The following is a 27,255-nucleotide window of genomic DNA, read 5'->3' as shown; positions in this document are numbered from 1 at the left end:
CTCTCTCTCTCTCTCTCTCTTGTATTTTCCTCACAGTATTTTTCCATCTTACTTTCAATCCTCTCTTTCTCTCAAATCATGATGAGCTTTAAAACAAAACTTAGACTTGTAACGCAGATCAAACAGCTATAAAAGTAGATTTTGGCAAGGAAGAGTCACTGTGCCCATCTTGTCCTGGAATATGTCCTAGTTTTCTGGCATGAGATTTGTATTAAATTTGGCATAATTTCTAATCTGGAGAAAAAACAGCTAATATTGATTATGTGAGATCTACTGGTGGACTTGATGTTGAAAAAATTATTTATTGTTGTTATGTGCTGTCAAATTGTGCTTGATGTATAGTAACCCTAATAGGGTGTTTAAGATGTATGAGGTATTCAGGGGGTTACCACTGCCTTCCCGGTGAGTTTACAAGTGCGAATAAGGATTTGAACTCAGGTCTCTTGAGTCCTAGCTCAACAAAGCAAGCTGTGTTGCTTATATACACCATACTGCTTCAAGCAGTCTCTGGGTGGTTTACAATTTAATAATGCAAGCTACACATTGGCCAACCCCCCACCCCCATGAGCTAGGTACTCAATTTACCAACCGCTGAAGGATGGAAAGCTGAGTCAACTTTGAGCCAGCTACCTAAGACTGTTGGGATCAAACTCAGGTCCTGAACAGAGACTTGACTGCAGTCCTGAACCACAAGGCTCAACAATCTATCCACTACGTTAGCCTGGCTTGCCTAGGTAATCGTCAGTTGCCTTTGTACCCTCCTTTTCCTCACATGAGGAAACATAGTTCTACACCCTAGTTTTTCTCAGACCCTGTAAAAGTTGTGTTTGTGGATAGCAACTCATCCCAAAATATAATTTCAGTATTCTCTTTCAGCTTCAGAACAGACTTGAGCTGTCTTGGCTAGGTTTAGAGGGATCAACTGCTCCAAGAGAACCCACTGACTTTCATGGCTCAGTAGAGACTGGAATCTCCCAAGTCCCAGTCTACTCTAAACCAAACCAGTCACCGCCATGACATCACCATGGCCGTGGCCCTTTCCAGAGATGAGCCAAGAGGAAAGCTTGCCTCTGCTGCAAACACCTCTTGCCAGTTTTAGAGTCCCCTGTGTGTCAGTTTGCTGAAGGCAGGAAATAACAAAGAACAGCACAGGCAAACGGGGGGGGGGGGGGTTTCTCTCACCAGCTGGCCTTGCTAAGTTGGAGATGGGAAGGAAGCAAAGGAGGGCTGTTAAAATCTCCTTTTGTTTTCAATTCCTTGGTAAGGGCCCCTCTCCTTCCTGTGACGTGTACTTTTATTGGTTGTTGATGTGAGAGAGCAAAAGAGAGATTTTGTATGTATATATGTGTGAGAGAAGGAGAAGTTGACTCTGTGACTGATAATTCTTCACTATTTTGATCACTTGTATTCGGCCACAAAGTACAAGATATTTTATCGTTAAACTCCCTTTTCTGTCTCTTTTACCTTGTAAATATAAGAAAATAAAAATATTGTGTGTTAATTTCATATATATGTATGTATTGCACAGACTAACATGTCTGTTGTTGTTGTTTAGTCGTTAAGTCGTGTCCAACTCTTTGTGACCCCATGGACCAGAGTACGCCAGGCCCTGCTGTCTTCCACTGCCTACTGGAGTTGGATCAAATCCATCTTGGTAGCTTTGATGATACTGTACAACCATCTTGTCCACGGTTGTCCCCTTCTCCTCCTGCCTTCACACTTTCCCAACATCAGAGACTTTTCCAGGGAATCTTCTCTTCTCATGAGATGGCCAAAGTATTGGAGCCTCAGCTTCAGAAACTGTCGTTCCAAGTGAGCACTCAGGGTTGATTTCCTTCAGAACTGATAGGTTTGTTGTCCTTGCAGTCCAGGGGACTCTCAAGAGTCTCCTCCAGCACCAAAAATAAAAAGCATCAATTTTTCGGTGGTCAGCCTTCTTTATGGTCCAGCTCTCACTTCCATACATCGCTACTGGAAAAACCATAGCTTTGACTCTGCAGACCTTTGTTGGCAAGGTGATGTCTCTGCTTTTTAAGATGCTCTCTAGGTTTGTCATCGCTTTCCTCCTAAGAAGCAGGTGTCTTTTAATTTCATGGCTGCTGTCACCATCTGCATTGATCATGGAGCCATAGAAAGTAAAATCTGTTACTGCCTCCATATCTTCCCCTTCTATTTGCCAGGAGGTGATGGATCTGGTGGCCATGATCTTAGTTTTTTTGAGCTTCAAACTATTTTTTACGCTCTCCTCTTTCACTCTCATTAAGAGGTTCTTTAATTTCACCTCACTTTCTGCCATCAGAGTGGTATCATCTGCATATCTGAGATTGTTGATATTTCTTCCGGCAATCTTAATTCCGGCTTGGGATTTCTCCAGTCCAGCCTTTTGCATGATGTATTCTGCATATAAGTTCCATAAGCAGGGAGATAATATACGGCCTTGTCATACTCCTTTCCCAATTTTGAACCAACCAGTTGTTCCATATCCAGTTCTAACTGTTGCTTCCTGTCCCACATATAGGTTTTTCAGGAGACAGATAAAGTGGTCAGGCACTCCCATTTCTTTAAGGACTTGCCATAGTTTGCTGTGGTCCACACAAAGGCTTTTGCGTAGTTAATAAAGCAGAAGTAGATTTTTTTCGGGAACTCTCTGGCTTTCTCCATAATCCAGTGCATGTTAGCAATTTGGTCTCTAATTCCTCTGCCCCTGCGAAATCCAGTTTATACTTCTGGGAGTTCTCGGTCCACATAATGCTGAAGCCTGCCTTGGAGGATTTTGAGCATAATCTTGCTAGTGTGTGAAATGAGTGCAATTGTATGGTATTTGGAGCATTCTTTGGTGCTGCCCTTCTTTAGGATTCAGATGTAGACTAATCTTTTCCAATCCTCTGGCCACTGCTGAGTTTTCCAAACTTGCTGGCATATTAAGTGTAGCACCTTAACAGCATCATCTTTTAAGATTTTAAATAGTTCAACCGGAATGCCATCACCTCCACAGGCCTTGTTGTTAGCCATGCTTTTTCAGGCCCACTTGACTTCATTCTTCGGGATATCTGGCTCAAGGTCAGCAACCACATTATCTGGGTTGTCCGGGATATCCAAACCTTTCTGGTATAATTCCTCTGTGTATTCTTGCCACCTCTGTTACGAGCCTCTATCCAAAGTTCTTCAGGCACTCCGTCCACCAAATCTAGTTCCTTAAATCTGTTCTTCACTTCCACTGTGTATTCATAAGGGATTTGGTTTAGATTATACCTGAGTGGCCCAGTGTTTTTTTCTTACTTTCTTCATTTTAAGCTTAAGTGTTGATATAAGAAGCTGCTGATCAGAGCCACAATCAGCTCCAGGTCTTGTTTTTGCTGACTATATAGAGCTTCTCCATCTTTGACTACTGAGGGCATAATAAATCTGATTTTGGTATTGCCCACCTGGTGATATCCGTGTGTAGAGTCGCCTCTTGTGTTGTTGGAAAAGAGTGTTTGTGATTACCAGCTTGTTCTCTTGACAAAACTCTATTAGCCTTTGCCAAACTTCTCTGTTGTTCCTTTTATTTCTTCACTCCCTACTTTAGCATTCCATTCCCCTATAATGAGAAGAACATCTTTCCTTGGTGTCTAACATGCCTACCTCTTCTAAATATTTTATTGTGAATTCTGTTCTTTTGTTTTGCCCCAAAGAAAGAGTACAAAACATCCATCGCTTCCAGTTTCCTACCCAGGCATAAGCACCCTCTGCCATCTTAAGATAATGCATGGAGCCCTGTTGTGAATGCTGTATTAGATGGAATCCATTATGACAATTAGTACATAATTAGCATGAATGTTCTAAACGGACAGGCCACATCTGCTCCAACCCACCCCCACCCATTTTTGACAGTACCCAACACTTAGGTTATTGGCATTTTCTCCTCCTTCAAACACAAATAATCCAAGCCTATGTCATGTTACAGAGTCCAGTTATATACAGGAGTTACTACAGCCCTTCTGAAGCGGACGTTGCTTTCTTGAGTAATCTGCTGTGGTTTGTGCTTTGGGCTTTTTAGACTGGCTCCCTTTGCTTTCTTTGGCTCTTTTCTCCAAGCTACACAATGCACATGGCAGTGTTTTGCCACTGTACTTGATGAAGGGGGTTCACAGCAGATTACAGGGTTTGCACACAGAAATCCCAGGTTCTGTCCCAGGCATCTCTTTGCAGATCTGGCAAGATAGCCTGAATTTCAGAAGAGCCACTGCCATCCATTGTGCTCAGTCATGAATTTAAAAGGGGGCTGATACATAATCTCTTTTAATATGGAACATCTTCCAGTTGCTTTTGGAAGCCACCAGGAAACAGAGAGTAGGTGTCAATGGGGCCTGATTCAGCAGGGCTCTTCTTATGGTCTTATGTTCTTCTTCGGGGTTTTGTTTTGTTTTAATCCATGTCCAAACCTGTATTTCCGTGGGCAAAATTGTATGCCCATTTCTCAATCAAAGAGTGCTTAAAGAGACCGTGTGACATTTTAACTGCACTGGGAACTTGCATTCCGCAGCAGTCTAGTTGCCAAGTGTCGCGATCTACCTTGTTGCCCCTGTTTATTTGGCCCTCACAAGGGATCATATCCTTCTTCTTTCACGCTGCCACCAGGTATTCTCCTAATACCAACTTATGTTATACACGTGTGCTGCCAGCACTATTATTGAACTTAGGAATCAGAGGTTTAATTAACAAATATTCTTTTATTGTCAAGTAAATCATAAAGATAAATTACATATGAACTGCATCAGGTATTAACACGGATTGGATCAAGGAGGCCAACACTTTTATTCCAAACTGCTATATACTTTTAATCAATATTTCTCTTGTAGTACTTATGACTTCATTCCTGCTTGTTCAATATTGTTTAACCTTCTCAATTCCCTCTCCTAACACACTCAGCTCAATTCACTAGCCCTCTCCTTCTCTCTCCTAAACCCTAACTTCCATTTCACATCTCCAACTGTCTCTCTGACTCCCTGTCTCCCTAACTCCGCCCCTCCTGCCCTGTCCTTGGCTCCTCCCTCTTGAGCTTCTGTGATGGACAGGCAGGAATGTTGGCATTTTGCTACGCCAGCCCGTGCATTACTGGGTCTGGTGCGGGCGTGGCACCTGTCCGTCCCAATGTCTAGCTGCTGACTTGCTGCCTAGAACTTGCTCTCTTGCAGTGACAGATAGGTGTGCAAATCACCATTTCATATCTGGTGGTTCTCCTACTCTTTGCAGCCCATCTCGACTGATAGTAATTGGCTTGAGTAAAAAAAGAGATGTGGAAAAGATACATGGCTTTTGAAACAAGCCGGGCAGTGTTGTCTCCCCTCCCTCAGCTTCTTCTCAGACAAACTTTTGCAAGCTAGTTCTGAGTTGTTTTCCTCACCCTCTCATTTGAATTTCAGATCAGTCAAGTCCTGGGCAATGAAATCAAATTTGCTGTGCGGGAACCCTTGGGGCTCAGGTAAGTTTCCACGTTTAGAATGCTAGCCCAAGGCAAAAAGGCACGAGGGATGACTCACCTCATTGCCACTGAGCCGGTGATAACTCAGGATTGGGGTGGGCAAATGTGCCTTTCCAAATGTTTTTGATATATGGGTCCCATCCTCCCCACCATTGGCTGTTCAGCCCAGGGCCCATCGGAGCTTTACGCCAGAAACACCTCAAGGGCTGCAACTGCCCACCTCATCTCCCTTTGTCTGGATCAGGTAGTGTTTCTCCCTCGTTGCCAGTGCCGACTCTGAGGTTAGGAAAGTTGTGAGTGAAGTGGGTCCCCAGCTTTGGAGGTACACTATGTGCAAAGATACTTGCAGTCATTTCACATACATTTCCTTGCTCTACAACTTTTAAAACAGCTGAAATCCCATTCGCCAACAATAACATAACTGTACCTCATGTAAGAAAGGCAGCATCTCTCAGTTTAGGCTGGGCAGAAGGTTCCATTCCAGCCTTGCCTCAGTGCATGTTCACTTTATTATTTTTAACATGTATAAGCCATCTTTATCTGCAAGTGGCCTCAGGGCCTTGTGCAGAATATTTTTTAAAATAACAAATGCAGCCTGGAAAACAAACAGCTTGAAAATAAGAGGCACCAGTGCTGTTCAGCCAGCAGAGTGACTAGAAAGCACAGCTTTCTTTAAAACCCCACTTCAAATTTAAAAACTCGAGACAAAAAAAGATACCTTTTCACTGAATTGAAAAGAAAGCAAGGCCTGGGGCTGTTATTGTTTTCAGAAGCAAGGCACTCCAAAGTTTAGGGGGGGGGCAGAGAGAACACACCCTCCTTTGTAAAGTTAGAAGCAGTTGGAGGAGTCAGTAAAAAAAGGCTGGCGGGCCCGAAAGCAATGTCTTCCCCTCCTGCAGCTTAGATGGGGAAGCCGGCGTACTAAGCAGTAAAAGGGCCTTTCTAAAGGGGGCACACCTTGAATCTTTTGTACTTTTCCAAAATGAACCTCTGTGAATGGGCGCTGCACATAATGTGTAACACCAAAAGTTATTCTGAAGCACACTTGGGCAACACTGTAGGCTGCTAACCTTAATTAGGCTGATGAGCTCAATAAAAGGCTTGTAAACAACAGAAAACAGGAACCCACCCTGGTGGCATAATCTGAACTAGCCCCTAAGTGACCCTGCGGTGTATTTGCAAAGCTGTAGAGCTTTAAGGGGAGGTAGGAGTGCACCTCGATATGGGATGCTGCTCAGAGTGAGGCTCTGGTGTGGATACCCCTGAACAGCATTCTGCTCCCAAATGAGGATGCAGCTGCCTGGGATGGTTTGTTGATTTTTGTGACAGCATCATGATAATTATTTCCTCATAAACTAGACCAACCAGAAGGTGTTGTTTTGCTGATGGATCTTGCAATGAAGCTGTAAAGTTAAAACAATTGCTAACAAAAATCTCACCATCACATATTCACTGACATATGGCCATCCTTAAACTAATAACTCTCCCAGTTTCCAGTGATCTTCTCTTTGCCTTCTTGATGGATATGGCATCCAGAATTAGTCTACCCACGCGGCCTTCCTGTTTTACAAGGACTCCTTCCCAGATTTACAATTTTGCAAATGCCTTTGAATTGTTTTGGAAAGTTTCAACCTGTCTTTCTTTTCTTCTGCATTCTTCTTGACCCGCTTGTCAGCCAACAGGGCTTGTTTTGTTTTTGTTTTTGTTTTTTTAAAATGTTATTGAAAGAATATGGAAATAACATGAACGAGAAAACCAAAATAATAGTACAGGTTTTTCTTTAGAAAGGTGGAATCGGATACAGTGCCTTCACACTGTGACAGCTTTCTTTGGAGAAAACCCATCAATTATAGGCAGAGCTTGTGGATGGCTTTTTGGACTACAGCTCCCAGAATCCCCCAACCACCATGACCAGTGCTGTGGGGATTCTGGGAGCTGTAACCATGAAAAAAAAATGTTTCCAAGCACTAATAAAAGGCAGCCATCTTCCTCTAGAATCCTGAATTGAGAGGACACTGCCTTCCGACTATGAAAAGATTAACGTCTGTTCTGTTTGTTCCTGCAGGGTTTGGCAATTTGTGTCAGCCATCATCTTTTCTGGGGTTGCCATCATGGTAAGTTAGGAAAATATTTCCACACTGCCTTCCTCCCTGCTTTTCCATCACTGTGTTTCTATTCATTGGCCTTTAAGCTTCTCATGGTGGGAAGCCCTGATCTAAGTCAAGCTTCCCTTGAGTTTCCCTTTCCTTTGATGCTTTCGGCAGCCATGTATGCCCTTGTTTGGCTTGAGCTGGAGGCCTCTGCTGAAGTTCATTTCTTACCCTTAGGCTCTCGCCTTCCCTGAGCAGCTCTACGACACTGTCTTTGAGGAAGAATCAGTCAACAGTAAGACGCCCATTCGCCTGTATGGAGGAGCCTTGCTGAGTGAGTAACAGCCAAGGGAGGTGACCCAATCTTCTCTGCTAGGAATAGCTGGATGGATTTTTGGGGGGGAGGACTGGATTTCGTGGGGTAGGGAACAAGTGGAATGGCACTGCTTAGAAATCACATTCATCAGAAGTGGGCAATGTGTGTTCGTTCCAGATGTTATGAAACTGCACCTCCCACTATCCATCACCATTAGCTGGGCTGACTAGTGCTGATGGGAGCTGCATTCCGATCCTGAATTCTTATTCCTTAGGACATTAAGTTATGCATTTAAGACATTGCACAGATTGGTACAGAGTTATCAGCTCCTCAGTCTCTGTCATATGGCAATTTAGATCCAGAAGGAAAAACTGCAGTCTCAGAATGTCAGAAAATAAGTCCTGTATTTCAATTTCAAATGGCCCAAAAATAAATTATTTATTTCAACTTAAAATTGCCCAACATGTTTCAGCCTGATTTTAAGGCATTCTTCAGAGACTGTGTAAAATAAAATGAAAAGGGGAAGCGGAGAGAAAACATGTTGCCATTTTTACATGGCAATACATGTGTTTTTTTATACATACCATTGATTTTTGGTCCATATTAGATCATTGTCCTTTTATTATCCATAAGATGTCTATTTTATTTATTTATTTATTTAAAATATTTTTTATCCTGCCTTTCTCCATAAAAAGAACCCAAGGCAGCTTACATTATTAAAAAGATCATATTTAAAAGCTAAAACAGTAGGTGTACAAATATTTAAAAAGAATTAAACAGGTATTACATTAAAAATTGTAATAAAATCCATAGTAAAACATGTTTAAAACAACAGAACACAACAATCCATTTCAAAACCCCTCTCAGACCAACAGTCATTAAGGGAAAGCCAGCCTGAAGAGAAAGGTCTTTGCCTGCTTGCTGAAGGACAGCAAAGATGGGGCCAGCCCGTGTAACAAGCTCTATATAAGAAAAGACATCCAGGGCCCTTTCAGGGGAACATCTAGCTAAAATCAGAAATAACTGGTCAGGAACCCCTTTGGTCAGTCATTGTGTTGAGAACAAACAACCTGTAATAAATGTACAGCTCTGGGCTACAGATGCTGTCCGTGCTGGTGACAATGAGGCATGGTTCAAAAAGGAAATTGACTGGATCAGCCCCGGATTAACCATTAAGCAAAATAAGCACTTAGGGTACTAACAAAGGAAGGGGGCACCACAGAAGGTGTTTTCGGTGCCAGATTTACCACGGTCCATGGTGCAAATGGTGCACCCTCCTTAACAAACCACACCCATCCATCCAGATCTCTCCCTCCTTCCCTCCCTCAAGAGTCCCAAGGAAGCCGCCTCCCTGCTGAAAGCCATTGAGTATGAACCAGTAAACATGAAAAAGGATAAAGATTCACCTAGCGCGAAAACCTAAGTTTGAATAAAATGATCACTCATCATCATTGTCACTTGGTGGGGTTTTATTTATTTATTATTATTATTATTATTATTATTATTATTATTATTATTATTATTATTATTATTATTATTATTATTATTATTATTATTATTATTATTACTACTACTACTACTACTACTACTACTACTACTACTACTACTACTACTACTACTACTACTACTACTACATTTTGGGATCTTGAGTGGGAGTAAGCGTAAAAATAGCTGCAGGTCTTTTAGACTAGGGCCTCTTCACAATAGGTGCAAGCCAAAGAAATATCAGCTACTCTTTTTAAAAAGGCTCCAAAAGGTTGTGATCGTCAAGCTGACCTTGTCATAATTTCTAATTTTTCTTCCTATGTTTGCTCCCCATCCAGATATGTGTTCAGGTGAAAGTCATCTTCCAGAATTTCAAAGATCCCTGAAATGGGTGTGCAGGAAATGTCTTTAAAAAAAAAAAATCCTGTTTCCCCCTCTCTCCCCCCACAACCATTTCTTTCTGGTTGCTCCTTATAATTTATCTGCTTAAAGGCAAGAGCCGCTGGCTGGATAGCTCAGGGGGTTGGATATCCAGCTGTGGAGCCACAGGTCTGGAATTCCATTCTCCACTGTGTCTCCTGTGAGTAGAGTCAGCTTGTGTGGCCCGGGGCCAGCCGGACAGTGGTAGGATGCCTCCAGAAGAAGGGAATGGTAAAGCATTTCTGAGTAGTCTCTACCTGGAAAACCCTGGAAAGAGACACTGTAAGTCAGAATTGAATTTATGGTACATGATTGTTAGTATTCTTAAAGGCAAGAATAGACTTCCTAAGCCAGTCCTGTAGTGTCCCACAGCATATGCCATATTCCTGTGGCTTTTTCTGAAATCATTTTGAATAAAATCAGGTCATGTTAATTATTTTCCTGATTTGCTAGGGGTCAAAAGTAGCATGGGTCTAATAATTCCAGATAATTCTAATGCTGAGAGGGAAGGGAACCTTTTCTTTTAGGCTTATTCTATGAGCCTGCAGCAACACCTGGTGGTCACAAGAGGAAGTGCAGCAGCCCCTAAGCCTATGGATAATAGGGCTCTCTAGATCAATTTGTGTCTGCCGCTTGCACTGAAGCAGCTGAAAGGCAGCCCTCTTTTGAGCTTTGCTCCTCCCCTTCTTCCCTTTGTTATTTCTTCTTTCTGGTTGCTTTGCTTGACTGTTTCTTAAAGTCTGGAGTGAGCAGATAAACACAACCGAATTGTAGCTCATGCACACGCACACACCAAGAAAGGGCAAGAAAAGATAAAGCAGCAATTTCAAATGGAGTGTCTGTGCTCGTCTGTCTCAGCATGTTCAAACAAGAAGCAAAAACAAACTAGCCAATACACGGCAGCACTTAAATGGTCAGTCTTTAATTTCACTGTGAGCTTCCATGAGTCAAAGTCTACTTCCTTGCACACTGGAGGGAAAATACATGACCAGTATATTTATACATATCCCCATGAACAAATTATTACTACTTTAATTAATTAATTAAAATATTTTACTGCATTTCTCCTTAAAAACAGATCAAGGCAGCTTACGTCATTAAAAGACAATTTTAAAAGCAAAAAACTATAAGTATACAAATATTTAAAGGAGTCAGACAAATACTATACTGAAAATAGTAAGCAAAATCAACATCAAAACAAAAAAGCACAATACTCCACTTAAAAATCCCTCGCAGACAGCCAATCACTAAGGGAAAGCCTGTCTTTGTCTGTTTGTGGCAGGACAGCAAAGATGGGGCCAGCTTGGCCTCCTGTGGGAGGGAGATCTGAAAACTAAAGACATTGGACTGGGTGGCTTGTGCAAGACCAGATTTGCTCAAAACCACAGGACAGATACTAAATACTCACACAAGGGAGACATTTCTTAGACTACAGTACCCACCAGTTTGAATAGGCAAACTGGCCGAGCCAAACTGGTGCCCAGGAACAATCTGCTAAGAGAATATGACTGAACATGATAGGCAGTCACCTCCAGTTCCCAGCTGAAACATGTTAAGAATGACCCGCAACCTATTCCAGAGAGTTGTACTCCCCTTCTCCAGGCTTTTGGTGACCAGCAGCTGGCTTTTGGTGGTCAGCTTTTTTGCCTACAGGGAACCCCTAACTTTAACCAGCTATTAACACACAACAGGCCAACGGAGTATGGAGATGAAGGCAGGAGTAGGATCCTGTCACAAATTTACTGTAGATGTTCAAGCTGCAGATAGCACGATGACAGCCCCCAACAATGTTAGCCGCAATGCCAGAGTTTGATTTACATGTTCTTCCTTTTATTGTGATTTATGACATCCTCTGCCAGTAGTATCCCTGTGCAAAAGAATGGGTGGACACAAGTCCAGCACCAGGAATGACAAAAGAGCTCCCATGACACTCTGTTAAGGGTGGCTGTAGCAGAAAAGAAGGAACTACAAACAAGGACTTGAGGGAGAGACAGCAGAAATAGGCTACAGAAACAGTTTCTAGTGTACACTGGTGCCTTGCTTAACTATGTTAATTTGTTCCAGCGAAAATGCTGTAGAGTGAAAACATCATAAAGCGAAAATAAAAAACCTATTGAAACGCATTAAAACCCAGTTAATGCATTCCAATGGGCTAAAAACTCACTGTCCAGCGAAGATCCTCCATACGGCAGCCATTTTCGGTGCCTGTCTAGCGAGGAATCTGTCCTAGAAAGCAGCGAGGGGCCATTTTCTTCAGCTGGTGGCCATTTTGGAACCCAATGATCAGCTGTTCGCTGATCATCGTAATGCAAAAAATCAGTTCCCGAAGCAGGGAACCAATCATCGCACAGCGGATTTTGCTCATAGGGAGCATCATTTGCAATCGCTTTTGCGACCGCAAAAAAGGCATCGTTAAGTGGATTCGTCATTATACAGGGCAATCGTAAAGTGAGGCACGACTGTATCATTAAGGGTCTCAGTAGAGATCTAGGCTTCTTAGCACACTACTGTATATTCATAACCCAGCTTTCTGTGATACCCTCTGGGTGCTGCCTTCCTTGCAAGATTCAGACCTCTGGCCCAGAAACATTTCCTAGCATTCTTATGACAGCTGAGCCAAGCAGTAATGAACTGTTTGATAGCTCTGTTAACAAAATGTTGCCATTTCCCCCCCCCCCCCATTAATCTTATCCTCACCTGGTCATGGTGATACGTGTGTGTGCATTTGTGTGTGTAAGAAAGAGACAAAGAGAGACAGACAGAGACAGAGATGCTGACTTATGGTGACCCTAATAGAGTTTTCAAGGTAAATGAAATATTTAAGGAGTGGTTTTGCCAGTTTTACACTTTTACCAGTTCCAGTGAGTTTCCATGGCTAAGCTCCTGGGTTCTAGCCCATCATTCTATCCATTAAGCTACACTAGCTTTCTACATGTGCAAATATACTGGTCACACATTTACCCTCCAGTAACTGAAGAAATGGATTTTGATCCACAAAAGCTCACATTGAAATAAAATTGTTTTTAAAGGGCTATAATATTTTGGCTCCTCCCACCCCCACCCCCTGTTTTCTCCCTTTTCTTTTGCCAACATCAGGTAATTGTGTGTCTTCTCCAAGAGGTCCTGTCAGATAATACTGATTTTGCATTCAGCTTCTTTCTTCCGAAATGTATAAGCAAACTTTAGCTGCTGGAAGTAAATCTGTGTCATGTCATGCTATCTTCTCTGGACCTTTTAATTCATCCTGCTGCCAGTTTATAAAACAAAGGGAAAGTACACAAGGCACTGCGTAAAGACTCTGGTAGGGACATTATACAAGTCCCTAGAAAGGGCTATGATATTAGAAAAAGATCTGGCCAAAACAGGGATGTAGTCTGAATTTTGTAGGTAGGTTTTTTTTGAGAGAGGAGAAGTACTGGTTTTTTTAATATAGGTCATATTAATGGGATAAGAATCTTATGGTATTTATGGTAAGATATTTTCAAAATACATCAAAAGGCAAACAGAAGTATTTAAATCTTGATTTTGGTTTTTAAACATTTATCTTGCCCTATTGTGAAAGTTTTCAAGCTGGCTGAAGAGCAAAATAAAGTCCAGATTATTTGGTCAATGCAGGGTTCAAAGTTAGAATAGGATACGAACATGTTTGTGTCACTAGACCTTCTTTGAAAGCTTTGCCTACAATGTCTTATTCCTGTTGTTGTGAAGGCTCACAGTCCAGGTATCCCATTTATGCATCAGAAGCCTTGTGGGTGCAAAGGACTGACCTCACCATCTTTGCCAAGCCCTGTGTTGGCTGCCAGAAGGGACACAAAGGCAGGGTGGCAGGGGAAGGACAGGGCAGGTATAGGATCTTCTCTCCTGGTGTCTGATGCTAGCAGAAGATGAGGTTGTTTGGATTCACAACTTTCCAGTGCTTGAAGAAGGACCGATATGCAGAACAATAGCTAGCTTCTGGGCATTCTTGTACTTGCCTTTGGTCTCCTGAAACAGTCCTCTCTCTCCTTTCCCCTCCATGACCTCCTTAGGTATCTCCCTCATCATGTGGAATGCCTTGTACACAGCTGAGAAGGTCATCATCCGCTGGACCCTCTTGACAGAAGCATGCTATTTCGGGGTACAGTTCTTGGGTAAGTAGGCATCTCTCAGAAGCCTGAAATCAAGGGACAAACACCTGCCCCTTCAAAAGGAAAACAGTATAGTCTTAGATCTAGTGATGCAACTAATCACTGACTCTACTGGGCAGCAGGACATGGGAGTGGAATTAGCAGTAATACTGGATGCATATGGAAAAATGCAAAGTTACTTACATATAGCACTGATAAGATAACCTTCAACTGTGTCTCTGAGATGAACAGTGTGCCATGACAAACTTTTAACATTTCAAGCATACTTCCTTGCCCCAGTCATCCATCAATGTAACAGTCACCAATTCTCTGGGTCAGCTTTGGTCAACCAGGTGCCCCATCCATTTTCCTGAACAGGAAATCATTCCTATGGTGAGGAATAGCTGGAGACCCACTCCTATTCTTGGCCAAGAAATCTTTGAGAATGTGTTATGGTTGCAATAGCAGAATTCAGTTGCTGCCTTTGCATCTATGCCAGGAAATAAGTATTGTTATAAATCATGATACAAATCATGTGTACCCCCACCATCAGTGTCATCTGTTGTTCCTGGAAGGGCATTTTCATTTCAAGATGCAAAAGCATCAGTGTATGAGAGATTTGGAAATTATGTTCCAAAGTTATAGAGCAGGAATGGGAAAATGTCTAATCTTGTAAGGGTCATTCAGTTTCAGCTCCCCATGAATCCCTTACTTCTGATGATCCTGTATAATTGATGGGAATTGTAGTCTTAACAGCAGCTGGAAGTCTACACACCCTCTTCTCTTCATCGGAAAAGCTCCGCCATCTCTAAAGATAATATGGGGCTCAGCTAAAAGAAGACTAGGGGGCAAAAGAGTTGTGTAGATTTGCTTGCCCAAACTTACAATATTGATTTGCCTGTGTACATTCTACAGAGGGAAAAAGGTGGGAATAAAATAAAATCGTTGAACTACCACCATTACCCACAATCCACAGGATTGGTCATTGACCTGACTTAGTTGTGCTCTATACCTTGGCTACAGTCACATCTGCTGGGGAAAGTTTGTGGACAAAATATGAAGAGATTCTGTCTGTGTGGCGCTTGCTTAATGTAGGGGTTTGGGAATTATTGCCATCCAGATATTTTGGACTGGGAGGGAACCTGGGAGTGCTCAAATGATCCTGGCAGAGCCTTATTCAGCCCACGCGCTGTAAGGTTCCTCCTTCTGATATATCATTTTTTTCTCCTTCAGTGACAACCATCACCCTGGTTGAAAGTGGCCGGACGTCCACAGGAGCAACTCTCCTCCTCACCAGCCGAGTCCTCTTTGTTTTTACCAGTCTTTATTATTATTACCAAGTTGGACGCAGACCCAAGAAAATCTAATGGCCAAGACTTCCGAGGGTGGGGGATGGAGGGCTTGTCATAATGTTTGTGTTCCTTTTTGTTTGTTTTTTGTTTTTTTTGTTCTTGTTCCTTTTAATGTTCCGTCTGTAAAAGCAGACTTCCTTACAGCATGCATCAGTGTATAAGTCCAGCGCTGGCTGTCACTGCCAACTGTCAGGTGTGGAAGAGGGGAGATCAAAGCCAGGCTGTCTCTGTGAAGCCTGGCTGGAGAAAGTGAGGAAACAGAGGTAACAAGGGCTAATCAGATTCTGAGGAAGTATGGGTGGGGTTAGTTTTGAGTAGAGAAGAAATGGCTATAAACAAGTAGCCTGTAGATTGTAGCACGTGATCAAACTATGTACACATACCGAGACAGAACAGGGTATCCAAGCTGAAGTTAGAGCAGCAGAACTGCCCAAGCAGCTTTTTTGTATGTGTGTGTAGGGGGGGCATATTTCCCTGCGGGTGAGCACCTGAGGATTGTGGCCTGCTGGTGGAAATCTGTGCTGCTTGTCCTAAAGCTGTGTTATCCTTTGGGGAAAGCAGAGATACAGTAGGGTAGTCTTAACAACATAAGAGAGGACAAGTTGATTAGTTGTTAGGTGTGGCTACCACCCTCATTCCTGAAAACTCCTGCCTTTTCAGGAGCACCGGTTACAGTAATGTAAGAAAGAATTTTTGCTGGCTTTGTTTTTTAAGAAGGGGAACCGGTGACAATATCTGGAGCAGCTACTGCGTCCCTTCCCCCACTTTCCTGTGATTCCCACTTAACAGGACTAATTGGTTTATGCTGTAACTCTTCTTAGTATCAGGTATTATAGAAACTACGCTCTAGATCTCTTGTTGGGAAGAGCGGACATGGAAGAGATAAAGGTGTGTGTTCACAGGGTAACTTTTAAAAAACAAAAATGCCAATCCTGTACTGAGTTGGACCATTGGTTGCCAGGCTCCCATTTCTTGATGCTACAGAAGGGAGTCTGTTCTACTCTTGTGTTGGAACACACTTTTCTAATCAAGTGGCCAGGGACATTTTAGGGAAATGCTACTATGATCTATGTTCATATATACACCATTGGGTACTCCATATGTTTCCGCCCATATGCAGGGATGATATGTATGATGGATGGTTTTGATGGGATTTCTAGCTTTTTTGTGAAATGGAAGGGATCTTGAAGGTAGGTGCATATTTGTGTAGAAGAGGGCTGGAGGAGAAACCTATAATTTATTTCTGTGTCGCTTCCTATTTATAAGGAAGACACCTCAGTGGGAGCATTGTGCCCTCTTGTTTGTATTGAACGGCTGAATTGATCCAAGCTCTGAACCTATCGACCATCAGAAAGATGTTTATATATGTGGAGTTCCTTCCCACCACCACCACCTGGAACACAAAATCCCCTGGACCCCTTGGTTCTCTAAAGAGATGGCAAGCTTTCACAGAAGGGGACTGTATGGTCTTCCTCCATATTTAACTGCCTCTGGGATGTTTGCCAATTGCAAAAGGCAACCCAGACATTTGCGGCATTCTGATTATTGACTTTTTTAAAAAAAAAAACACACACATCAATTTTGTCTCTTCAGCAGAATGTGGATCCATTGATACCTACTGCCATGCATTCCAATGTTATTTATAATGTGTGAAAATTGCTAGTATAGGTTTAAAGTAGACCATAGAGATTTCTCCAGACTATCGCTCCAGGCATGCTGATGTGTCTTTCCCAAATGTATTGTGGTCGAGAGGCAAACTCACCAAAGATGGATATCTCTTCTGTCCTCAATCCTCTGATCAGAACTTTCTGCAATTCATTTCAAATTAAATAGGGAAGTGCTTGCTATTCTCATCCAGGGTAGAAAAGTAGTGCTGAATACAATGAAGTGTTGTATCTCAGTTTGGGTCTTCTTTAGCATTTTGTTACATACTTTGAAAAAAAAAAAGCTGATAAAGAATTTCATGTTTGTCTTCACACCTTAATATGGACCTCAACAATATGTTTGTGTGTATGTGTGTATTACCCTCTATTCGGCTGTCTTAGGTGAGAAGAACACACATTCTGAATGTGGATTTCAAGGTTTTTGCCCGTGCAGACTTCCATATGTGGCCTAAGCATTACGGATTGGATATGACAAATCCAGAGCAAGTGCTTGTGGTTTGTGTTGTGCTGAGATGCAACTCCTACACGGGGGATGAAAATTGCATCCACCTAACTGTGCTTATCATCGAAAACTGAAGAAGTATCCTTGGCGACAAGCAACACCAGTCTAGAAGGTCACAGGAACACACAATGGACATGAACTGTTTTTTGCTGCAGTGGGACTCCCCCCCCAACTGTCTGCTTTTATCTTCCTTTGGCCTTTGTTGAATACGTGCATGAACCTAGGCTACAATGGGCATTGAGCTGATGGACACACAAAGACTGTGCATCAAGTGGAAATCCTGCAGGGGTCTTGAACTTTTGATAAATGTGGTGATTCAAGTGTAGACTGTAGACTCCAAGGGTAGTGAGTAGTAGTTGAATGTGAGGTTAAACTTCTCCACAGGGTTGGTTTTAGTTCATGCTACTTTTGAGGATCACTCACCACTGTTGGTCTATGGAAAAGATAATCTGTACACTCTGTGAAATAAGTACGGTTTTCAGCAACGTCTCTCTGTCTCTGAGCATTCTGTTCCAAGGAGGGAGGGACGGTGGGGCCATGGCTTCCTTTCTCTCAGAGAGAACCTGATGGCCAAAGGAGGTCCCTTTCAGAGTTGCCCTTGCCTGGGGCACAAAAAACATAATGTGTGTGCCACACCCACACACTTCATGAGTGTGTGGGTGGGAATTGTGACCACTTTAAAATCACAATATAAGGTGTGTGTGTGTTTTAATCCCGTGTTCTGCTCCTCTGTTTTTGTATACATAACTTTAAAAAAAAAAAACAGCCTTTAGGAGTTCATAGCTCTCTGGCTTTCTCTCTGTATTTGTGGAAACAAACAGGATGGATGTCAGTTTCCTACAGAGTAGAAAAGAGGGCATTTGTTTGGGGTGAGAGCATGAACTCTGAATATGCAAGGACTCAGATGTTGTGGCATCTCCTTTTAAAGAGGGAGAAAGTCTGGTGGAAACAGAGAGAGGGAGCACCTGATGCCTGGAGACCAAGCTGTAAATGGCAGCATTGTATCCCCCAGTCCAGGTGCACAGCAAACTAAGCTGGACCAGTTATTTGGGTGCCTGATACAGAAGATCTCACATGCACCTCTCTCTGCATGCCTAGCAGTACAGTGGTGCCTCGCAAGATGATGTTAATTCATTCCGCAAAAAACGCTGTCTTACAAAAACATCATCTTGCAAAATGAAAAAGCCCATTGAAATGCATTGAAACCGGTTCAGTGCGTTCCAATGGGCTGAAAACTCACCGTCGAGCGAAGATCCTCCATAGGGGTGGCCATTTTTGCTGCCTGTAAAGCGGGGAATCCATCCTGAAAACACAGCGGGCAGCCATTTTAGAACCGCCAATCAGCTGTTTCTAAATCGCCGTTTAGTGAAAAATCAGTTCCCAAAGCAGGGAACCGATCATCGTTAAGCGAATTTTCCCCATAGGAACATCATTTTGCGATCACAAAAGCAGTCACAAAAACTTCATCGTCCAGCGGTTTCGTTGTTTAACGAGGCAATTGTTAAGCGAGGCACCACTGTACATGATTTTAATCACCAGTGGTGTGAGGCATTGCAAACTCTCTCTTTATAGCATATGTTTGCATAATGATGGCTTCAAAGTAGCCTCATAAAAACTGTTGTATAAAAGCCACGCCTTTTCGAAACCCTTTGTGTTTTGTGTTGTGGTAGGATGCAACTCATCCACAAGAATGAAAATTACATCCACCTAACTATGCTTACCATCTAAAATGGAGGCTGTTTCCTTAGCGACAAGTGACTTGACCCACTTCTCTTGGCTGCTGCATGTAATTGCTAGTGATTTTCGGAGAATTGCACCTTCTCTGTCACTGCTGGAACACAAGACACTGTTTGCTAAAGGAAGTTCGCAGCTGTAAAAAACTCAAATGGAAGAGCTGGATTGTAGCTGATGGGTGTGTAAATTAGCTTTGTTGTTAAATAAGTCCCCTGTCATGGCTTTCTCAACCCGTGAAGAATTGTGGAGTAAATTAAGTAGTGTGAAGTAGCATTGCCAGCTTCCTAAGGTTTACAGAAGGTGTTATCTTCATTCTCTGCTACCTGCAACTCTCTCTATCCTGTGCAATAACAGATACCTGAAAGCACCACTTAACAAATATTTGTATGAATGTGCACTTCCCCTGTGAAATTTATGACCCAATATAGAAGATATTTCCTCTGTTCTTAGATTTCTAAAACAATGAAAAATGATTTAAAAGGCTCTGACGTTAGTGGCACTTCCACAGTTTGGAAGTGCTACTTTTTCACACTAGGCTTCCAAGAATCTTGCCATCTGTAGAGCTACTGCAGCATCCTGGAAATTGTAGAATTTTTCCAAGCTCTGTTTCTTTTCAGCTTAGAACTTGGTGTTAGCATAACTGTAAGAAACTGTTACTATCGAACTGAATATTGGCATGTGAATAAGAGTATGCTTCCATAATCTCTGTTAAAACAAATAATAATAGTCAAGTCAATTCTGATTTATGGTAAACTTCAGGATTTTCTAAGTAGAAAGTACTTAGAAGTGGTCCGTCATTCCCTTCGTCTGGGGCCACCTGGGAACTGTGCAACTTGCCCAAAGCCATACAGGTTGGCTATACTCATAGGAAACACACTGGGGAATCATGCTGCCAACCTATGACTCTGCACTCAGATGCCTGACTCTCTGAGCTATCTAACGAACCTGCATTTAAACACCAACCATCACAAAGTAGCAATAGTTCTGGAAAATTGACCAAGCTCTGTTTGGAGTAGCAGGGACATAATGGATGTCATCGGTTGGATCAAAGTCAAATAACAAGTTGTGTTTTTCAACTACAGCTTCCAGAATCTCCTCAGAAAAGTGGCACAGAAATGAAAGAAACAAGCAAAGCTGAAGGAATATGGGAGTTGTAGTCCAGCCCACCCCTCCCTGGCTGCATCATCTTCATGTTGTACTGCCTACAAAAATATCCTTCTTTCCACAAATCACAGTTGTGTCCTCATATCACCATGAAAGGTTCTAACAACTTGAGCCACAACATCAGGGCTTATTTACATTTTTGTCCTCCAGCGGCATTTATTTAGTCTTCTACTAATGATGTCTCATCTACATAGAACAAACAAGACAATGTCAGCACAAAAGAATGAATGGATGCAGTTCTGACATCAAGAATGACAATATAGAGAAATTAGTCTCAGAATACTTCTCTCTCCCAAGATGTTCTCTTAGGGAACTCAAGAGTAGCTATTATGGAGGATGAGAAGCAATTAACACTGGAGAAACACTGGATGGAAACAGCACAAGTAGAGACATAAATTCCAGTGAATCTCTCATGGCTTAAATAAATATTAAAGCTTCTTAGCACACCCCATCTATCAATAACAGTTTTCAGTAATGCCTTACGTGAATAAAATAATTGTCTCCCTTGACACTCTGCCCTAGAAAGATTTCCAGCATTTTCAGGAGCCAAAGCCACCTGGAAGACATTAATGTATTGATAGTCCTATTCCTGTGTTAATGATGTTGCACTGTCACTTTGTTTATGGCCTGTCTCCTCCTCTGGTTGAGACTCTCACCAGCAGAGAATATGTATAAATATAGTTTGCATGGTACGAGGAACTCCATATATCTGAAGAAGTGGATTTTGAAAGCTCACATGGAAATCTTTTGAAGTGCCACAGTATTTTGCCTTTTCTTTCCTTTTGGCCAACAACTGGAAACTGTGGGTCCCTCCTCATCGCCACAGCACATATGCTCGCCATTCTGTCCACTTGAATGAGTATTTTTTATCATTTTCTGACCCCCATTAGTTGGCAGAAGGGAAAGGACTGTTGTCTCACCTGCCTTACCAGGAGGAATCTCTCTCTTCCCAGTTGACCAGAACAGGAACACATTCTGAGGGCTCAGGTACATGTCATAATACTCCTGGTTTTACATCAGGTTCCATACACTTGAAATCAATTAAAAATATCTGCCTACATGATAAACAGTTAAATGCAATTTTGTTTTTAGTCTGAAAGCAAGTCTTTTTAAACAACCAGGAGGGACTTGTTTATTTTAACTTGATTATGAATGTGATTTATTTTGAATCAATCTGATGTGTGTGAATGCCTGTGTTGGAGTAAATAATATTTGCTGGGGTTTGTGAGAGTTGTCATGTTTTGGGTGCCAAGTATAGTGGGTTTTGGATTGCAGGATACTGTACAATCTAAACCCTTGCTTAAAAATATATATGTTTCTATTTTATCGCTGCAATGATCTAGTGCTATGCCAATTCAAAACTTTATAAAACCGAAATATTTTTTAAAAATGTAAGGAGACTGGGGACAGGTGGCAGTGGCTGCTGTCACTGTCATCTCTGCAGCTGCCCTAAAATTCGCAATTCCTGTTCCCCCAATCACTACCTGAAAACTCCCCCTGACCAGAACGTGGGACTGTGCCCGCCCTCTTGGCTCTGCGGAGCTCCCAGCTGTTGTAGAAGGTGGGGCAGCTGGGCTTCAGAGTGATGATGAGCTCTTGCCTCCTACCTATGTTCTCCCTGGCCTGAGAGAAGCCTTCACCACATGGAAGGCTTGGAGACAGTCCTCTCCCCATCTACTTACAACACAGAAGTAAGACATGAGGGAGAGAGAGCAGTTTCCATGAGAATGCCCACACCGACACAAAAACCACAATATGTTACCAGCTCCCAACTGTGTAACTAAGCCCTGAGTCTAAAAAGCAGTGATTCTGTACTTAACAAATTAAACCATGTGGTTGCCAAAGAAATCACAGAGCAGTAAGTCCAGTGCTGCAACCAACTACTATCTAGAAATAAGTATGTTCAGGAAAATTATGATAGATGGATAGATAGATAGATAGATAGATAGATAGATAGATAGAGAGAGAGAGAGAGAGAGAGAGAGAGAGAGAGAGAGAGAGAGAGAGAGAGATAAAAATGCAATATATAAAACACACAATAGTTTTCCATGGGTAACCTGTCTATGCATGCATTTACATGTAATTTTATGCATTGAGTGTTTAATACACAACCCAATGCTTGTACTATATGGTTCAATTTGCTAATCTGAAGAATGAAAATGGCAACAGGCATTCAATGCTAGACAGAAAGCACAATCCGTGGTTTAGCCTTTAAAAAAGTTCACTCTTGCTGGGTAAATTCACCATTACTCCTTTGTGGAAAAGATGGATTGCAATTAAAACAAAAGCAAAACACAATCCATAAACTGTGAAGAGTTAAAGCCACTTGCTTGTCACAGTGTCTTTATTTTTGTCTTTTAATTTTTTTTTAAAGAAATGCACATAGAAATTGTGCAAAATGTTCCAGAATAGTGTTCTGTTTTATGTTACAAAAAGCCATTTTGATATAAAAAGCATTACAATAGGGGTTATAAGTTAAATTAGCTCTAGCCTTCTAATAAAAGGAACATTTAAAATAGATTTCGACATTAACTTCATAAGTGGCTTGTTTCCCAAGCACCTAAAAAACAGTGACAAGAACAGACAATGCAAGAGGATGGGGTGGGTCTAGGTTCACAAACACATATAATTGAATATGGACATGAATCCAGTGTGAAACTCCCCTCTATGATTCATTTCAAAGCAGAAAAGCTGTGCAAGAACTGGTTAACTGCTCACAGAGATCTCAAAAGGATTTCTGTGGAACGAGACTGTGCTACAATGTGTCCCCGAAAAATACTGAAGACAGAAAGCGCATCATCTCTGGCTCCCATATTTTTTTTTACAGCTCCAAAAGCTAACACCCGAACTGACATTCTTGCTCATCTGTTTACTGCTTGTGAGCTCCACTCATTTGAAGGAGGATGGAGGTTTCCTCCAAGGCAGTGTGTCAAGAATTGCAGCCTAACATCCAAATTCTGAATTGGGGAAAGCAATTGCATTTGCTAATAATCTCCAGATGTTCTTAGGATTGAAGCAGGAGAACTCTCCAACCTCTCCTCAGAAATCATACCTCCCTAAAGTTAGTGGACTATGTTGATGGATTATTTAGTTTTAGATTTCTCTAATTTTGATGAGAACCATTGAACCACCCACTCTTTGAAATAGAAGGAAGCAACCCTTCTGGCAATGATACGTCCAGTTTTATAATACCACTTGCCTCTTCTTCCTCACCAAAGCCAAAGAAAGTGGTGGCCTGGCTCTCGGTTTATTAAAAACAACTGCTTTAGAGAAGAGAGTGGAAACTAAAACATCATTAATTAAGAATGGGGGCCAATAGCCTGTTTTGAGACAATCTCATGGACAATCAAACAATCCCTGCACACTCTGGCAAGCTCCCTTTTGTGTGTCCAGACTTGTACCCATTGGATGCATAATGGAGACACTGCTGGAGCAGGGTAAACGTTACATGATTTGCCTTAACACACCCAATAGGATACTGGCCAAAGTAATTATGAACAGAGACAGAACAGGAAAAAGAGAGAGAGAGAACACCCACCAGGCATGTGATTTTTAAAGAGCAAGAAAAACACATGGAAAATAATTTTTTCCCTCGTGTTTTTAAAATGAAACAAAAAAAATTGGGGAGCTTGAAATGATAGCTGTAACCACTCATATTTTAAAAACAGCTTTCCTACCTTTGTTCCCTTTTCATCTGCTATAGTGATCAGCCAACCTCATTTTCAGGGCACATGGCATGTATGTCAGGGAAGAAAAGGCCCCAGTTCAGTAGCTGAGCACATGCTTTGAATGTAGAAGGTGTCAAGCTTAGGCAGTGAAAAAATTCTGGACAACCACTGCTCATCTCTGTTTATAATACTGAGGTAGCTGGGAGTTTATTATATGCACCCCTTTTAGTGTTCAGATTATGCTCTAATAAAGCTCTTGCTCAGGTCCTTCAACAAAGCTATGAGAGGCTCATTCAGGGAAAAAAGAAACAACTTCTTTCCACACTAGTCTGTTTCAGATACCATGTGCATAGGTAAAGGTAAAGGTTCCCCTTGACATTTAGTCCAGTCATGTCCAACTCTAGGGTGTGGTGCTCATCCCCATCTCCAAGCCGTAGAGCCAGCGTTTGACCACAATTTTGGTGGTCATGTGGCCAGAGCGACTAGACACAGAACACCGTTACCTTCCCACCATGGTGGTACCTATTTATCTACTTGTATTTGCATGCTTTCGAACTGCTAGGTTGGCAGGAGCTGGGACAAGCGATGGGAGCTCACTCTGTTGCGTAGATTCGATCTTATAACTGCAGGTCTTCTGACCTTGCAGCACAGAGGCTTCTGCGGTTTAACCTGCAGCAGCACCACGCTCCTTTGCTATGTGCATAGCAAGACCCAATTTCCTGGTATGTGTACCTCACTTTCAAACACCACTTTAGTTTTGGAACAAAACACAAATTATCAGCAAGTGTTAGGCTGGCATTTTACCTTTTCCTTGCTGTGTAACTGTGCAGAGCCTAGCTAAATAGATGTACAATAATTCACACCTTGTATGAAGAGGATTCTCAAGGGCTGGATAACTCAGCCATTTAGGCATCTGGCTGTGGAGTCAAGAGACTGGGAGTTCAACTCCCCACTGTGCCTCCATGACAGGAGCAGGACTTGATGATCTACGATGATCCATAGGGTCCCTCCCAGCTCTGCAGTTCTGAGATCACTTTATTTATTTATTTATTTATTTATTTATTTATTTATTTATTTATTTATTTATTTATTTATTTATTTAATTTAATTTAATTTAATTTTATTATTATTATTATTATTATTATTATTATTATTATTATTATTATTATTATTATTATTATTATTATTATTATTTGTATCACGTGAGAATTAACAGTTTCTACACACAATTATTTTGGAAATGAAGACTTATTAAGGTGCTCTCTGTATACCTCATAAATTGCTTTCCCCAAATTCTTTTGGTATGCAAAGTTGCCATATTTTACTCTTGTTTCTCAGTTGAAGCTCACCACTTGGGACCACACAGGTCTCCACTTTGTCAGTCCGTATTTCTATCTGCCATTCATTCGAAATGTTATGTTCAGGGTGGTTTACATTCAAAGCAGAGCCAGTCCCAACAAAGATATCTCAACTGGAACCTTTGTTCTGTTTTGCTGACTGTGCCCGCCTCCTTTGAGCTGCTAAATGGATAACACACAGCTAAAACCAGAATTTGGTATCAATGAATGAAATGAAAAGGGGAAGAAAAAAAATCTGGCTAGGGCATGCTATTTCATTTCATTCCACTTAGCTTTTTCCTGCATGATAGGAAATGTGAAGAAAGAACGGCAGAGAGCAGAAATGATGCCACAAGATTCACACATTGAAGCTGTGCTACTACATTGCCATTTGGGAGGATTTTTCCACAAAGTAGAAAGCAGTACATACTGAAACATAAAGGCAACAAGCTAATCAATTGCTACAAAGGACCAAACTTAGGACGGCATACTTCTCATGTAACATGGTGGTGACGAAACATTCGAAAGCTTAAACACAAAGCAAAAATCAAATTCTACTCTTTAAGGGTGACAGCACTGACAATTCTAGATGAAAACACTTTTCAGAAAAAGCAGTAGAACCATCTTCAACTTTCCTTTTTCTCATAAAATACTGAACATAAACGTCATTGTGACAAAAATAATGTGCATTGAGCTTCCGATTTCCTCTTGAAAAGAATGCGCTCTTTCCCCCCATTTACAAACACAGTAGGTTTGACCCCTTTGCCAGATTCCAGGTGACAAGAATGATCCATCCCTAGTGATTCAAGAAAGGTTGCTTCTCCTGGATTTTTGAAGTGATGATTTACTGCCCACGTGAGGACTAGTAAGTCTTATGTCAAAGCCACATTGCCTCTCAGCTGCTTAAAGCTGACCTCATCTATACATGTTAACAATGCTTTTGCTAAACAGTTCCATCAGATGCAAGACGCAGAGCTTATTGATCAGGATTGGTCTTCCTCTTCCTTGCCAATTGATGGGTCACCGTTGTGTTAGACATGTGAACACCACACAACCTCCTGCTTCACAGAGTCCATCAGAGTTCACTTTCTCCCTCTCCTGGAGGCTCCTAGTGCAACCCTTTGCACGTGACTTCTGGTGAATGACCCCCCCCCCGTGCGAGAAGGGCAATGGAGTGTCCAGCACCTCAAAGTTCCAGCCCCTGAAGTACATCCTTTTGGTCATTCATATATTACAATCCTCCCCCCAAAACCCCAGTCTGTTAAACAAAAAATAAAGTTTTATCTTCTCTTTTTCCTGTTTTCAAAACATGTGGTTGGAAATGTTTCTGCTGCTCACAGGATGCTTTCTATTGGATTCCCCGAAAGAGGCACATGGCAAAGATCATGGCAAAGAGCTGTGAAGGAATCAGAAGTGAGACAGAACAGTCAGGTGTGATTTTAGCCCAAAGGCTTGCTAGTTACTTGGCAAAGTTACATTTCTGGACTATCTCCAAACTCCATATTGGGTCAATGCTCAAAAATGCCAACCAAAATGCACAAAACTGCGTGCAAGCTTTTGTCAGAAATAAGCATTACTTGTAGTACCTCTCAAGACATATGGCCTGAAGATCAGACCTTTGTTCCTACTCTCAGAGGAGAGCTCTCCAGATATCCTGGACTGCCAGAAAGACAAACAAGTGGGTCTTAGATCAAATCAAGCCTGAACAATCTCTGGAGGCAAAAATGATGAAACTGAAGTTGTTTTACTTTGGGGTCATCACAGGCAGCCAAGATTCTCTGGAAAAGACAATAACGCTGGGAAAGGTGGAAGATAGCAGGAAAAGTAGACCAAATAGAAGTGAGCCACAGGCTTGAGTTTACAGAAGCTGAGCAGGACTTTTAAAGACATGACGTTTTGGAGATCAAAATCACCATTCGTCATCAAAGTCACCATTAGTTGGAGGCAAGCTGT

The 27,255-nt window shown here is 41.9% G+C and overlaps 2 protein-coding genes across 6 annotated transcripts in view; one reads left to right on the top strand and one right to left on the bottom strand.

The window, feature by feature from the left end:
• Positions 1 to 17,888, top strand: part of TP53I11 (tumor protein p53 inducible protein 11) — a 76,750-nt gene extending 58,862 nt beyond the window's left edge. For all 5 annotated transcript variants that reach the window (XM_020798373.3, XM_020798363.3, XM_078389472.1 and 2 more), the window contains 5 exons: positions 5,406 to 5,464; positions 7,530 to 7,578; positions 7,792 to 7,888; positions 13,804 to 13,905; positions 15,115 to 17,888. In XM_020798373.3, the coding sequence (XP_020654032.1) occupies positions 5,406 to 5,464; positions 7,530 to 7,578; positions 7,792 to 7,888; positions 13,804 to 13,905; positions 15,115 to 15,248 (441 nt within the window). In that variant the 3' untranslated portion in view covers positions 15,249 to 17,888. The remainder of the gene's footprint in view (positions 1 to 5,405; positions 5,465 to 7,529; positions 7,579 to 7,791; positions 7,889 to 13,803; positions 13,906 to 15,114) is intronic.
• A 4,735-nt stretch (positions 17,889 to 22,623) lies between these two features.
• The window catches only part of TSPAN18 (tetraspanin 18), a 220,830-nt gene continuing 216,198 nt past the window's right edge, over positions 22,624 to 27,255 (bottom strand). The window contains exon 10 of the mRNA XM_020798348.3: positions 22,624 to 26,698. Within this exon, the coding sequence (XP_020654007.1) occupies positions 26,651 to 26,698 (48 nt within the window). The 3' untranslated portion in view covers positions 22,624 to 26,650. The remainder of the gene's footprint in view (positions 26,699 to 27,255) is intronic.

The sequence above is a fragment of the Pogona vitticeps genome, chromosome 1 (genome assembly GCF_051106095.1).
Source record: "Pogona vitticeps strain Pit_001003342236 chromosome 1, PviZW2.1, whole genome shotgun sequence".
In the NCBI taxonomy this organism is placed as follows: domain Eukaryota; kingdom Metazoa; phylum Chordata; class Lepidosauria; order Squamata; family Agamidae; genus Pogona; species Pogona vitticeps.
The sequence above is the reverse complement of the archived record's forward strand: the minus strand, read 5'-3'. Positions and strand labels throughout refer to the sequence as shown.